Source organism: Notechis scutatus, unplaced genomic scaffold (genome assembly GCF_049901735.1).
Source record: "Notechis scutatus isolate UNSWTSFEM ecotype Mainland unplaced genomic scaffold, rNotScu1.2 NSCUSCF97, whole genome shotgun sequence".
NCBI classification, from domain to species: Eukaryota; Metazoa; Chordata; class Lepidosauria; order Squamata; family Elapidae; genus Notechis; species Notechis scutatus.
The window spans coordinates 54900-69899 of record NW_028263181.1 but is presented as its reverse complement, the minus strand read 5'-3'; the positions used below and the strand labels follow the sequence as shown (position 1 = coordinate 69899).

At 42.4% G+C, this 15000-nt stretch overlaps 1 protein-coding gene across 1 annotated transcript in view; it reads left to right on the top strand.

Moving 5' to 3' along the window:
* Positions 1-994, top strand: part of LOC148128428 (enkurin-like) — a 4925-nt gene extending 3931 nt beyond the window's left edge. The window contains exon 4 of the mRNA XM_087949106.1: positions 809-994. Coding sequence (XP_087805232.1) covers positions 809-982 — 174 coding nt within the window. The 3' untranslated portion in view covers positions 983-994. The remainder of the gene's footprint in view (positions 1-808) is intronic.
* The last annotated feature ends 14006 nt before the right edge of the window (positions 995-15000 follow it).

Below are 15000 nucleotides of genomic sequence, written 5' to 3'. Positions count from 1 at the left end.
CTTCCTCCTCTTCCTCCTCCTCTTCCGCCTCTCTTCCTCCTCTTCCTCCTCTCCTCCTCTCCTCCTCTTCCTCCTCCTCTTCCGCCTCTTCCTCCTCCTCCTCTTCCTCCTCCTCTTCCTCCTTCCTTCTTCCGCCTCTTCCTCCTCCCTCTTCCTCCTCTTCCTCCTCTCTCTCCTCCTCCTCTTCCTCCTCTTCTTCCTCCTCTTCCTCCTCCTCTTCCTCCTCCTCCCTCTTCCTTCCTCCTCTTCCTCCACTTCCTCCTCCTCTTCCTCCTCCTCTTCCTCCTCCTCTTCCTCCTCCTCTTCCTCTCTCTCCTCCTCCTCTTCTCCCTCTTCCTCCTCTTCCTCCTCCTCTTCCTCCACTTCCTCCTCCTCTTCCGCCTCTTCCTCCACTTCCTCCTCCTCTTCCTCCTCCTCCTCCTCTCTTCTGCCTCTTCCTCCTCTTCCTCCTCTTCTTCCTCCTCCACTTCCTCCTCCTCTTCCTCCTCTTCTTCCTCCTCTTCCTCCTCCTCTTCCTCCTCCTCCTCTTCCTCTTCCTCTTCCTCCTCTTCCTCCTCCTCTTCCTCCTCCTCCTCCTCCTCCTCCTTCCTCCTCCTCCTCCTCCACTTCCTCCTCCTCTTGAGGATCTCAAAGCTTGATTGTTGCACCTGGCGGACGTTCCACGACCCAACCGGACAACGCCCTCCGGTTTTCCGTCCTCTGCGGCGGAGCACCGGGGTGTGTGTGTGTGTGTGGAGGGAGAGGGGGGGGGTGGGGATCTTCGAAACGAACGCCGGACCCTCCCCTCTCTGTCCCCCCTTCCCCGCAGGGCCTGAAGACCAACTGGGAGGACTTGAACAAGGACTTTCAGAGCCTCTCGGTGGAGATCACCACCATCCCGCAGAGGCTGCGCAAAGAGAAGCTGGAGCTGGAGATGAAGCAGCTGGAACACGACATCGGCGCGCTGGAGAAGCGTCGGTTCGTCTACATTGCCGGCGAATAGCGGTCGGCGGCCGAGAAGGGCGTGTGTGTGTGTGCGTGCGTGCGTGCGTGTGTGTGGTGCGGGGCTGCCTTGGGGGTCAACCTGCCAGGGTTCTTCCCAGATTGGGGAATTGCTGAATTGCTACAGCGATTCTCCATGAATTTTGCGAATTGGCCGAAATTCGACAAGGATTCGCTTGGAGTTTTGCGAAATGGCTGACATTCGACAAGGATTCTCCTTCAATTTAGCAAATTTGTCGAAGTCGTACAAGGGTTTTCCTTGAATTTTGCAAAATGGCTGAAATTCGACAAGGATTCTCCTTGACTTTTGCGAATTGGCCGAAATTCGACAAGGATTCGCCTGGAGTTTTGCGAAATGGCTGACATTCGACAAGGATTCTCCTTCAATTTAGCAAATTTGTCGAAGTCGTACAAGGGTTTTCCTTGAATTTTGCAAAATGGCTGAAATTTGACAAGGATTCTCCTTGAATTTTGCGAATTGGCGAAATTCGACAAAGGATTAGCCTTGAGTTTTGCGAAATGGCTGAAATTTGACAAGGATTCTCCTTCAATTTAGCAAATTTGTCGAAGTCGTACAAGGGTTTTCCTTGAATTTTGCAAAATGGCTGAAATTTTGACAAGGATTCTCCTTGACTTTTGCGAATTGGCTGAAAATCGACAAGGATTCGCCTGGAGTTTTGCGAAATGGCTGAAATTCGACAAGGATTCTCCTTCAATTTAGCAAATTTGTCGAAGTCGTACAAGGGTTTTCCTTGAATTTTGCAAAATGGCTGAAATTCGAAAAGGATTCTCCTTGACATTTTGCGAATTGGCTGAAATCGACAAGGATTCGCCTGGAGTTTTTGCGAAATGGCTGAAATTCGACAAGGATTCTCCTTCAATTTAGCAAATTTGTCGAAGTCGTACAAGGGTTTTCCTTGAATTTTGCAAAATGGCTGAAATTTTGACAAGGATTCTCCTTGAATTTTGCGAATTGGCGAAAATCGACAAGGATTCGCCTTGAGTTTTGCGAAATTTGCTGAAATTTGACAAGGATTCTCCTTCAATTTAGCAAATTTGTCAAGTCCTACAAGGGTTTTCCTTGAATTTTGCAAATGGCTGAAATTCGACAAGGATTCTCCTTGAATTTTAGCAAATTTGCCGAAGTCGACAAGGATTCGCCTTGAGTTTTGCGAAATGGCTGAAATTCGACAAGGATTCTCCTTCAATTTAGCAAATTTGTCGAAGTCGTACAAGGGTTTTCCTTGAATTTTGCAAAATGGCTGAAATTCGACAAGGATTCTCCTTGAATTTTTGCGAATTGGCCGAAATTCGACAAGGATTCGCCTTGAGTTTTGCGAAATGGCTGACATTCGACAAGGATTCTCCTTCAATTTAGCAAATTTGTCGAAGTCGTACAAGGGTTTTCCTTGAATTTTGCAAAATGGCTGAAATTCGACAAGGATTCTCCTTGAATTTTGCGTAATTGGCGAAATTCGACAAGGATTCGCCTTGAGTTTTGCGAAATGGCTGAAATTCGACAAGGATTCTCCTTCAATTTAGCAAATTTGCTCAAGAAGTCGTACAAGGGTTTTCCTTGAATTTTGCAAATGGCTGAAATTTTGACAAGGATTCTCCTTGACTTTTGCGAATTGGCTGAGAATCGACAAGGATTCTCCTTGAATTTTGCAAATTTGCTGAAATTCGACAAGGATTCTCCTTGGTTTTGCAAATTGGCGAAATTCGACAAGGATTCGCCTGGAGTTTTGCAGAAATGGCTGAAATTGACAAGGATTCTCCTTCAATTTAGCAAATTTGTCGAAATGTACAAGGGTTTTCCTTGAATTTTGCAAAATGGCTGAAATTTGACAAGGATTCTCCTTGAATTTTGCGAATTGGCTGAAAATCGACAAGGATTCGCCTTGAGTTTTGTGAAATTGCTGAAATTCGACAAGGATTCTCCTTCAATTTAGCAAATTTGTCGAAGTCGTACAAGGGTTTTCCTTGAATTTTGCAAAATGGCTGAAATTCGACAAGGATTCTCCTTGAATTTTGCGAATTGGCCGAAATTCGACAAGGATTCGCTTGGAGTTTTGCGAAATGGCTGACATTCGACAAGGATTCTCCTTCAATTTAGCAAATTTGTCGAAGTCGTACAAGGGTTTTCCTTGAATTTTGCAAAATGGCTGAAATTCGACAAGGATTCTCCTTGAATTTTGCGAATTGGCCGAAATTCGACAAGGATTCGCCTGGAGTTTTGCGAAATGGCTGAAATTCGACAAGGATTCTCCTTCAATTTAGCAAATTTGTCAAGTCGTACAAGGGTTTTCCTTGAATTTTGCAAAATGGCTGAAATTTTGACAAGGATTCTCCTTGACTTTTGCGAATTGGCTGAAATTCGACAAGGATTCTCCTTGAGTTTTGCGAAATGGCTGAAATTCGACAAGGATTCTCCTTCAATTTAGCAAATTTGTCGAAGTTCGTACAAGGGTTTTCCTTGAATTTTGCAAAATGGCTGAAATTCGACAAGGATTCTCCTTGAATTTTGCTGAATTGGCTGAAATTCGACAAGGATTCGCCTTGAGTTTTGCGAAATGGCTGAAATTCGACAAGGATTCTCCTTCAATTTAGCAAATTTGTCGAAGTCGTACAAGGGTTTTCCTTGAATTTTGCAAAATGGCTGAAATTCGACAAGGATTCTCCTTGAATTTTGCGAATTGGCTGAAAATCGACAAGGATTCGCCTTGAGTTTTGCGAAATGGCTGAAATTCGACAAGGATTCTCCTTCAATTTAGCAAATTTGCTCGAAGTCGTACAAGGGTTTTCCTTTGAATTTTGCAAAATGGCTGAAATTTGACAAGGATTCTCCTTGACTTTTGCGAATTAGCTGAGAATTCGACAAGGATTCTCCTTGAATTTTGCGAAATGGCTGAAATTCGACAAGGATTCTCCTTCAATTTAGCAAATTTGTCGAAGTTCGTACAAGGGTGATTCCTTGAATTTTGCAAAATGGCTGAAATTCGACAAGGATTCTCCTTGAATTTTGCTTGAATTGGCTGAAATTCGCACAAGGATTCTCCTTGAATTTTGCGAAATGGCTGAAATTGACAAGGATTCTCCTTCAATTTAGCAAATTTGTCTGAAGTCGTACAAGGCTTTTCCTTGAATTTTGCAAAATGGCTGAAATTCGACAAGGATTCTCCTTGAATTTTGCGAATTGGCCGAAATTCGACAAAGGATTCTGGAGTTTTACAATGGCTGGAAATCTCGACCCCTTTTAAGGATTCTCCTCTGCACCTAGCAACTTCATTCTCAAGCCCAGGTGCGACAGGTTTTCCTTGAATTTTGCAAAATGGCTGAAATTTTGACAAGGATTCTCCTTCAATTTAGCAAATTTGAGAAAGTCGTACAAGGATTTTCCTTGAATTTTTGCAAAATGGCTGAAATTAAACAAGGATTCTCCTTGAATTTTGCGAATTGGCCAAAATTCGACAAGGATTCGCCTGGAGTTTTGCGAAATGGCTGAAATTCGACAAGGATTCTCCTTCAATTTAGCAAATTTGTCGAAGTCGTACAAGGGTTTTCCTTGAATTTTATGCAAAATGGCTGAAATTGACAATGATTCTCCTTCACTTAGCAAATTTGACTAAGCACGCGCCTTCTGAATTTTGCAAAATGAAATTCGACAAGGATTCTCCTTGACTTTTGCGCAATTGGCCGAAATTCGGGATTCGCCTTGAATTTTGCGAAATGGCTGAAATTGACATGGATTCAATTCACCCTAGCAAATTTGTCAAATCCAAGGGTTTTCCTTGAAGTTTGCGAATTGGCTGAAATTTTGCCAAGACCTCCTTGACTTTTGAACTGCTGAATTGGCTGAATTCTCCTTGAATTTTGCGAAATTCTCCTTCAATTTAGCAAATTTGTCGAAGTCGTACAAGGGTTTTCCTTGAATTTTGCAAAATGGCTGAAATTCGACAAAGGATTCTCCTTGAATTTTGCGAATTGGCCGAAATTCGACAAGGATTCGCCTGGAGTTTTGCGAAATGGCTGAAATTCGACAAGGATTCTCCTTCAATTTTGGGCGGTTTAGCAAATTTGTCGAAGTTCGTACAAGGGTTCTCCTTGAATTTTGCAAATTTCTACAAGGATTCTCCTTGAATTTTGCAAATTTGCCTTCGAAAGGATTTCCTTGAATTTTGCAAAAAGGATTCTCCTTGAATTTTGCAAAATGGCTGAAAAGGATTCTCCTTGAATTTTTGCGAATTGGCCGAAAGAATTCGACAAGGATTCTCCTGAAGTTTTGCAAAATGGCTGAAATTCGGTATGACAAGGATTCTCCTTGAATTTTGCGAAATTTGTGAAATTCGACAAGGGTTTCGCCTTGAATTTTGCGAATGGCTGAAATTCGACAAGGATTCTCCTTGACTTTTGCGAATTGGCTGAAATTCGACAAGGATTCTCCTTGAATTTTGCGAATTTGCTGAAATTCGACAAGGATTCTCCTTGAATTTTGCGAATTGGCTGAAATTCGACAAGGATTCGCCTGGAGTTTTGCGAAATGGCTGAAATTCAACAAGGATTCTCCTTCAATTTAGCAAATTTGTCGAAGTCGTACAAGGGTTTTCCTTGAATTTTGCAAAATTGCTGAAATTCAACAAGGATTCTCCTTGAATTTTGCGAATTTGCTGAAATTCGACAAGGATTCTCCTTGAATTTTGCGAATTTGCTGAAATTCAACAAGGATTCTCCTTGAATTTTGCGAATTTGCTGAAATTCCACAAGGATTCTCCTTGAATTTTGCAAATTTGCTGATGCTCTACAAGGATTCTCCTTGAGTTTTGCAAATTGGTTGAAATTCTATCGGGGTTCTCCTTGAATTTTGTGAATTTGCTGAAATTCGACAAGGATTCTCCTTGAATTTTGCGAATTTGCTGAAATTCTACCAGGGTTCTCCTTGAATTTTGCGAATTTGCTGAAATTCTACAAGGATTCTCCTTGAAATTTGTGAATTTTCCAAAATTCTACAAGGATTCTCCTTAAATTTTGCAAAGTTGTCCAAGTTGTGCAAGTGTTTTTGAATTTTGTGAATTTTCCAAAGTTGTACAAAGGTTCTCCTTGAATTTTGCAAATTTTCCAAAATTCTACAAGGATACTCCTTCAATTTTGCAAATTTGGCAAAGTTTTCAAGGATTCTCCTTGAATTTTGCAAATTTGGCAATGTTTTCAAGGATTCTCCTTGAATTTTGCAAATTTGCCAAAGTTTTCAAGGATTCTCCTTGAAATTTGTGAACTTGCTATTCTCCAAGAATTCTCCTTGAAATTTGTGAATTGGCCAAAATTCTACAAGGATGAATTTTCCTTAAATTTTGCAAATTTGCCAAATTTTTCAAGGATTCTCCTTGAAATTTGTGAATTGGCCAAAATTCTACAAGGATGAATTTTCCTTAAATTTTGCAAATTTGCAAAAGTTTTCAAGAATTCTCCTTGAAATTTGTGAATTGGCCAAAATTCTACAAGGATGAATTTTCCTTAAATTTTGCAGATTTGCCAAATTTTTCAAGGATTCTCCTTGAAATTTGTGAATTTGCCAAAATTCTCCAAGAATTCTCCTTGAAATTTGTGAATTTGCCAAAATTCTACAACAATTCTCCTTAAATTTTGCAAATTTGTCAAAATTCTACAAGGATTCTCCTTGAATTTTGCAAATTGGCCAAAGTTTTCAAGGATTCTCCTTGAAATTTGTGAATTTGCTCTTCTCCAAGAATTCTCCTTGAAATTTGTGAATTGGCCAAAATTCGACAAGGATGAATTTTTGCTTGAATTTTGCCAAAGTTGTTGAAGTTGTTTACAAGGGTTCTTGAATTTGGCCAAGTTGCCAACGTTGTGAAACGGTTCTTTCTGCGTTTTTAAATAAAGCACATTATTGACCCACTGTTATCTGTGTGTGTCTGCCTGTGTGTGTGTGTGTGTGCGTGCCGTCAAGTCTTCAATTCAATTTCAACTCAACTCAACCCAACCCAAGTCTTCAATTCAACTCAACTCAACCCAACTCAACCCAAGACTTCAGTTCAACTCAACTCAACCCAACCCAACCCAACTCAAGTCTTCAATTCAATTCAATTCAACCCAACCCAACCCAAGACTTCAGTTCAACTCAACTCAACCCAACCCAACTCAACTCAACCCAACCCAATCCAACCCAAGTCTTCAATTCAATTCGACCCAACCCAACCCAAGACTTCAGTTCAACTCAACTCAACCCAACCCAACTCAACTCTCCAATTTAACTCAACTCAACCCAACCCAATCCAACCCAAGTCTTCAATTCAATTCGACCCAACCCAACCCAAGACTTCAGTTCAACTCAACTCAACCCAACCCAACTCAACTCTCCAATTTAACTCAACTCAACTCAACCCAACCCAATCCAACCCAAGTCTTCAATTCAATTCGACCCAACCCAACCCAAGTCTTCCATTCAACTCATCTCAACTCAACCCAAGTCTTCAATTCAATTCAAGAGAGAGAGAGAGAGATGGAAAGAGATGGAGAGAGAGAAATGGAAAAAAAGAGATAGGGAGAGATGGAAAAAGAGAGAGATGGAAAAAGAGAGAGATGGAAAGAGATGGAGAGATGGAGACTGAGAGAGAGATGGAGAAAAGGAGATGGAGGGAGATGGAAAAAAGAGAGGGAGATGGAAAGAAAGAGAGATGGAAAGAGATGGAGAGATGGAGACTGAGAGAGAGAGATGGAAAGAGCTAGAGAGGTGGAGAGGAAGAGATGGAGAGAAAGATGGAGATGGAGAAAAGGAGATGGAGGGAGATGGAAAAAGAGAGGGAGATGGAAAGAGAGAGATGGAAAGAGATGGAGATGGAGGAGGAGAGATGGAAAGAGCTAGAGAGGTGGAGAGAGAGAGAGAAAGATGGAAAAAGGAGATGGAGAGAGATGGAAAAAGGGAGAGATCAAAGAGAGAGAGAGGGAAGAGGGAGAGATGGAGAGAGAGATGGAGAAAAATGGAAAAAGAGATGGACAGAGATGGAAAAATGGAGAGAGAGAGAGAGATAGAAAGATAGAGAGATATGGAGATGGCGAGAAATTGAAAAAGGGAGAGATGGAAAGAGAGAGAGGGGGGAGGGAAAGGGAGAGATGGAGAGAAAAGATGGAGAAAAGAGATGGAAAAAGATGGAAAAAGATAGAGGGAATTGTAAAGAGAGAGGTGGAGAAATGGAGATGGAGAGAGAGATGGAAAGAGCTAGAGAGGAGAGAGAGAGAGAGAGAGAGAGAGAGAGAGATGGAAAAAGGGAGAGAGGAAAAGAGAGAGAGGGAGAGATGGAGAGAGATGGAAAGAGAGAGGGGGACAGATAGAGAAATGGAGAGATGGAGAGAGAGATGGAAAGAGCATGAGAGACGAGAGAGAGAGAGACGGAGAAAAGAGATGGGGAGAGATGGAAAAGAGAGAGAGAGATGGAAAGAGCATGAGAGACGGAGAGAGAGAGAGAGAGAGAGAGACGGAGAAAAAGAGATGGAGAAAGATGTAAAAAAAGATAGAGGGAGATGTAAAAAAGAGATGGAGAAATGGAGATGGAGAGAGAAAGAGGGAAGAGCTAGAGAGATGGAGAGAAGAGAAATGGAGAAAAAGAGATGGGGAGAGATGGAAAGAGAGAGAGGTGAAAAGAGCTAGAGTGGAGAGAGAGAGAGAGATGGATAGAGATGGAAAAAGAGAGAGGGAGATGTAAAGAGAGAGAGATGGACACAGAGAGAGAAATGGAGAGATGGAGAGAGAGAGAGATGGAAAGAGTGAAAGAGAGGGGGAGGGAGAGATGGAGAAAAAGAGATGGAAAAAAAGATGGAAAGAGAGAGATGGAAAAAGAGAGAGATGGAAAGAGATGGAGACAGAGAGAGAGAGAGAGAGTGAGGGAGAAAGAAGGAAAAAAGAGAAATGGAGATGGAAAGAGAGAGAGAGAGAGAGTGATGGAAAGAGCTGGAGAGGTGAAGAGAGAGAGAGAAAGAGAAAGACGGAGAAGAGGAGATGGAGAGGGATGGAAAATAGGGAGAGGGAGATGGAAAGAGAGGGAGAAAAGGAGAGAGAGAGAGAGAGAGAGAGAGAGATGGAGAAAAAGAGTTGAAGAGGGATGGAAAAAGAGAGAGATGGAAACTGACGGAGAGATGGATTGGTGTGTGTGTGTGTGTGTGTGTGTGCAAGGAAACAGTGTCAGGCATACCCCCCACACACACACACAGTCCAGGAGACAAACTGTCTTTAAACTCGGTTTAAATTTTCTCCGCCGGCGACATATCTTCGCCTGCCGGCGTGAATCCGCCAGCCCAGCCCAACGAGAGCCGACGCCGCGGCGGGAAATCGGCCGAGATCGGGTCAGGTCGACGTCGAAGCGGGCGGGAGGAGGAGAGGAGAGGGAGGGGAAACCCCGACGCTGTCCCCCCCTCCCCCCCCAGCCCCCCCTAACCCCCTACCCCCGGCCCCGAAGAGGGTTGGGCTAGATGACCTCCGAGGTCCCTTCCGACTGTATACTCTAGGACTCTGGAAAGATCTCCTGCTTGAGCAAGGGGGGTTGGGCTGGATGACCTCCGAGGTCCCTTCCGACTCTGTATAGTCTATGATTCCATAAAGATCTCCTGCTGGAGCAAGGGGGTTGGGCTAGATGACCTCCGAGGTCCCTTCCGACTCTGTATAGTCTAGGACCTAAAGATCTCCTGCTGGAGCAAGGGGTTGGGCTAGATGACCTCCGAGGTCCCTTCCGACTCTGTATAGTCTATGATTCCATAAAGATCTCCTGCTGGAGCAAGGGGGTTGGGCTAGATGACCTCCGAGGTCCCTTCCGACTCTGTATAGTCTATGATTCCATAAAGATCTCCTGCTGGAGCAAGGGGGTTGGGCTAGATGACCTCCGAGGTCCCTTCCGACTCTGTATAGTCTATGATTCCATAAAGATCTCCTGCTTGGAGCAAGGGGGTTGGGCTAGATGACCTCCGAGGTCCCTTCCGACTCTGTATAGTCTATGATTCCATAAAGATCTCCTGCTTGAGCAAGGGGGGTTGGGCTAGATGACCTCCGAGGTCCCTTCCGACTCTGTATAGTCTATGATTCCATAAAGATCTCCTGCTGGAGCAAGGGGGTTGGGCTAGATGACCTCCGAGGTCCCTTCCGACTCTGTATAGTCTATGATTCCATAAAGATCTCCTGCTTGAGCAAGGGGGTTGGGCTAGATGACCTCCGAGGTCCCTTCCGACTCTGTATAGTCTATGATTCCATAAAGATCTCCTGCTTGAGCAAGGGGGTTGGGCTAGATGACCTCCGAGGTCCCTTCCGACTCTGTATAGTCTATGATTCCATAAAGATCTCCTGCTGGAGCAAGGGGGGTTGGGCTAGATGACCTCCGAGGTCCCTTCCGACTCTGTATAGTCTATGATTCCATAAAGATCTCCTGCTTGGAGCAAGGGGGTTGGGCTAGATGACCTCCGAGGTCCCTTCCGACTCTGTATAGTCTATGATTCCATAAAGATCTCCTGCTGGAGCAAGGGGGTTGGGCTAGATGACCTCCGAGGTCCCTTCCGACTCTGTATAGTCTATGATTCCATAAAGATCTCCTGCTTGAGCAAGGGGGTTGGGCTAGATGACCTCCGAGGTCCCTTCCGACTCTGTATAGTCTATGATTCCATAAAGATCTCCTGCTGGAGCAAGGGGGTTGGGCTAGATGACCTCCGAGGTCCCTTCCGACTCTGTATAGTCTATGATTCCATAAAGATCTCCTGCTGGAGCAAGGGGGTTGGGCTAGATGACCTCCGAGGTCCCTTCCGACTCTGTATAGTCTATGATTCCATAAAGATCTCCTGCTGGAGCAAGGGGGTTAGGCTAGATGACCTCCGAGGTCCCTTCCGACTCTGTATAGTCTATGATTCCATAAAGATCTCCTGCTGGAGCAAGGGGGTTGGGCTGGATGACCTCCGAGGTCCCTTCCGACTCTGTATAGTCTATGATTCCATAAAGATCTCCTGCTGGAGCAAGGGGGTTGGGCTAGATGACCTCCGAGGTCCCTTCCGACTCTGTATAGTCTATGATTCCATAAAGATCTCCTGCTGGAGCAAGGGGGTTGGCCAGATGACCTCCGAGGTCCCTTCCGACTCTGTATAGTCTATGATTCCATAAAGATCTCCTGCTGGAGCAAGGGGGTTGGGCTAGATGACCTCCCGAGGTCCCTTCCGACTCTGTATAGTCTATGATTCCATAAAGATCTCCTGCTGGAGCAAGGGGGTTGGGCTAGATGACCTCCGAGGTCCCTTCCGACTCTGTATAGTCTATGATTCCATAAAGATCTCCTGCTGGAGCAAGGGGGGTTGGGCTAGATGACCTCCGAGGTCCCTTCCGACTCTGTATAGTCTATGATTCCATAAAAGATCTCCTGCTGGAGCAAGGGGTTGGGCTAGATGACCTCCGAGGGCCCTTCCGACTCTGTATAGTCTATGATTCCATAAAGATCTCCTGCTGGAGCAAGGGGGGTTGGGCTAGATGACCTCCGAGGTCCCTTCCGACTCTGTATAGTCTATGATTCCATAAAGATCTCCTGCTGGAGCAAGGGGGGTTGGGCTAGATGACCTCCGAGGTCCCTTCCGACTCTGTATAGTCTGCATGATTCCATAAAGATCTCCTGCTGGAGCAAGAGGGTTGGGCTAGATGACCTCTGAGGTCCCTTCCGACTCTGTATAGTCTATGATTCCATAAAGATCTCCTGCTGGAGCAAGGGGGTTGGGCTAGATGACCTCTGAGGTCCCTTCCGACTCTGTATAGTCTATGATTCCATAAAGATCTCCTGCTGGAGCAAAGGGGGTTGGGCTAGATGACCTCCGAGGTCCCTTCCGACTCTGTATAGTCTATGATTCCATAAAGATCTCCTGCTGGAGCAAGGGGGGTTGGGCTAGATGACCTCCGAGGTCCCTTCCGACTCTGTATAGTCTATGATTCCATAAAGATCTCCTGCTTGAGCAAGGGGTTGGGCCTGATTGACCTCTCGAGGAGCCCTTCCGACTCTGTATAGTCTATGATTCCTTAAAGATCTCCTGCTTGATTGCAAGGGGGTTGGGCCAGATGACCCTGAGGTCCCTTCCGACTGACTGTATAGTCTAAGTGAATTCTGAAAGATCACCTGGATGCAAGGGGAGTTGGGCTTGATTGACACTGTCTAATTGATTGACTGAGTAACTGACTATTGATTGATTGACTGATTCCCATTAATAGACTCCTTGATTGATTGGATTAATAACTGATTAGATTGATTGACTGTCTTGATTGAACTGATGTAACTGACTGATTGATTGACCGATTAATGACTTTGATTGACTGATTAATAGACCTGCTTAACTGATTGACTGTCTAATTGATTGACTGTGTAATTGACTGATTGATTGACTGATTAATAGACTTTGATTGACTGATTAATAGACTGATTAATTGATTGACTGTCTAATTGAACAACTGTGTAATTGACTGATTGATTGACTGATTAATAGACTTTGATTGACTGATTAATAGACGACTGATTAATAGACTGATTAATTGATTGACTATCTAATTGATCGACTGTGTAACTGACTGATTGATTGACTGATTAATAGACTGATTAATTGATTGACTGTCTAATTGATCGACTGTGTAACTGACATTGATTGATTAATTGATTGATTGATTGACTGTCTAATTGATTGACTGAGTAACTGACTGATTGATTGACTGATTAATAGACTTTGATTGACTGATTAATAGACTGATTAATTGATTGACTGTCTAATTGAACAACTGTGTAATTGACTGATTGATTGACTGATTAATAGACTTTGATTGACTGATTAATAGACTGATTAATTGATTGACTGTCTAATTGATCGACTGTGTAATTGACTGCTTGATTGACTGATTAATAGACTTTGATTGATTGACTGATTAATAGACTGATTAATTGATTGACTGTCTAATTGATCGACTGTGTAATTGACTGCTTGATTGACTGATTGATTATATTGACTGATTAAGTTGATTGACTGATTAGATTGATTGACTGTCTAATTGATTGACTGAGTAACTGACTGCTTGATTGACTGATTAATAGACTGATTAATTGATTGACTGATTAATTGATTGACTGAGTAACTGACTGCTTGATTGACTGATTAATAGTCTGATTGATTGATTGACTGTCTAATTGATTGACTGAGTAACTGACTGCTTGATTGACTGATTAATAGACTGATTAATTGATTGACTATCTAATTGATCGACTGTGTAACTGACTGGTTGATTGACTGATTAATAGACTGATTAATTGATTGACTGTCTAATTGATTGACTGAGTAACTGACTGCTTGATTGACTGATTAATAGACTGATTAATTGATTGACTGTCTAATTGATTGATTAACTGACTGGTTGATTGACTGATTAATAGACTGATTAATTGATTGACTGTCTAATTGATTGACTGAGTAACTGACTGCTTGATTGACTGATTAATAGACTGATTAATTGATTGACTGTCTAATTGATTGACGGAGTAACTGACTGCTTGATTGACTGATTAATAGACTATTGATTGATTGATTGACTGAGTAACCTGACTGATTAATTGATTGACTGTCTAATTGATTGACTGAGTAACTGACTGCTTGATTGACTGATTAATAGACTGATTAATTGATTGACTGTCTAATTGATTGACTGAGTAACTGACTGCTTGATTGACTGATTAATAGACTGATTAATTGATTGACTATCTAATTGATCGACTGTGTAACTGACTGCTTGATTGACTGATTAATAGACCGCGTGATTAATTGATTGGACTAGTCTGATTGAATTGATTGACTAACTGACTGACTTGATTGACTGAGTAATTGACTGCTTGATTGACTGATTAATAGACTGATTAATTGATTGACTGTCTAATTGATTGACTGAGTAACTGACTGCTTGATTGACTGATTAATAGTCTGATTGATTGATTGACTGTCTAATTGATTGACTGAGTAACTGACTGCTTGATTGACTGATTAATAGACTGATTGATTGACTGATTAATAGACCGTGTGGTTGACTGATTAATAGTCTGATTGATTGATTGACTGTCTAATTGATTGACTGAGTAACTGACTGCTTGATTGACTGATTAATAGACTGATTAATTGATTGACTGTCTAATTGATTGACTGAGTAACTGACTGCTTGATTGACTGATTAATAGACTGATTAATTGATTGACTATCTAATTGATCGACTGTGTAACTGACTGCTTGATTGACTGATTAATAGACTGATTAATTGATTGACTGTCTAATTGATTGACTGAGTAACTGACCGCTTGATTGACTGATTAATAATTGTTGACTGATTAATTGACGAATTGACTGCTTGATTGACTGATTAATCCTGTTAATTGATTGATTCTAATTGATTGACTGTGTACTGACTGATTAATTGATTGACTGTCTAATTGATTGATGGAGTAACTGACTGCTTGATTGACTGATTAATAGACCGCGTGGTTGACTGATTAATAGACTGATTAATTGATTGACTGTCTAATTGATTGACTGAGTAACTGACTGCTTGATTGACTGATTAATAGACTGATTAATTGATTGACTGTCTAATTGATTGACGGAGTAACTGACTGCTTGATTGACTGATTAATAGACTGATTAATTGATTGACTGTCTAATTGATGATTAACTGACTGCTTGATTGACTGATTAATAGACTGACTGATTAATAGACTGATTAATTGATTGACTCTCTAATTGATTGACTGAGTAACTGACTGCTTGATTGACTGATTAATAGACTGATTAATTGATTGACTAGTTGATTGACTGTAATTGACTAGACTGCTTGATTGACTGATTGATTGACTTTGTTATGACTGATTAATTGATTGACTGACTAATTGATTACTGACACTGCCTTGATTGACTGATTAACGACTGCTTGATTGACTGATTAATAGACTGATTAATTGATTGACTGTCTAATTG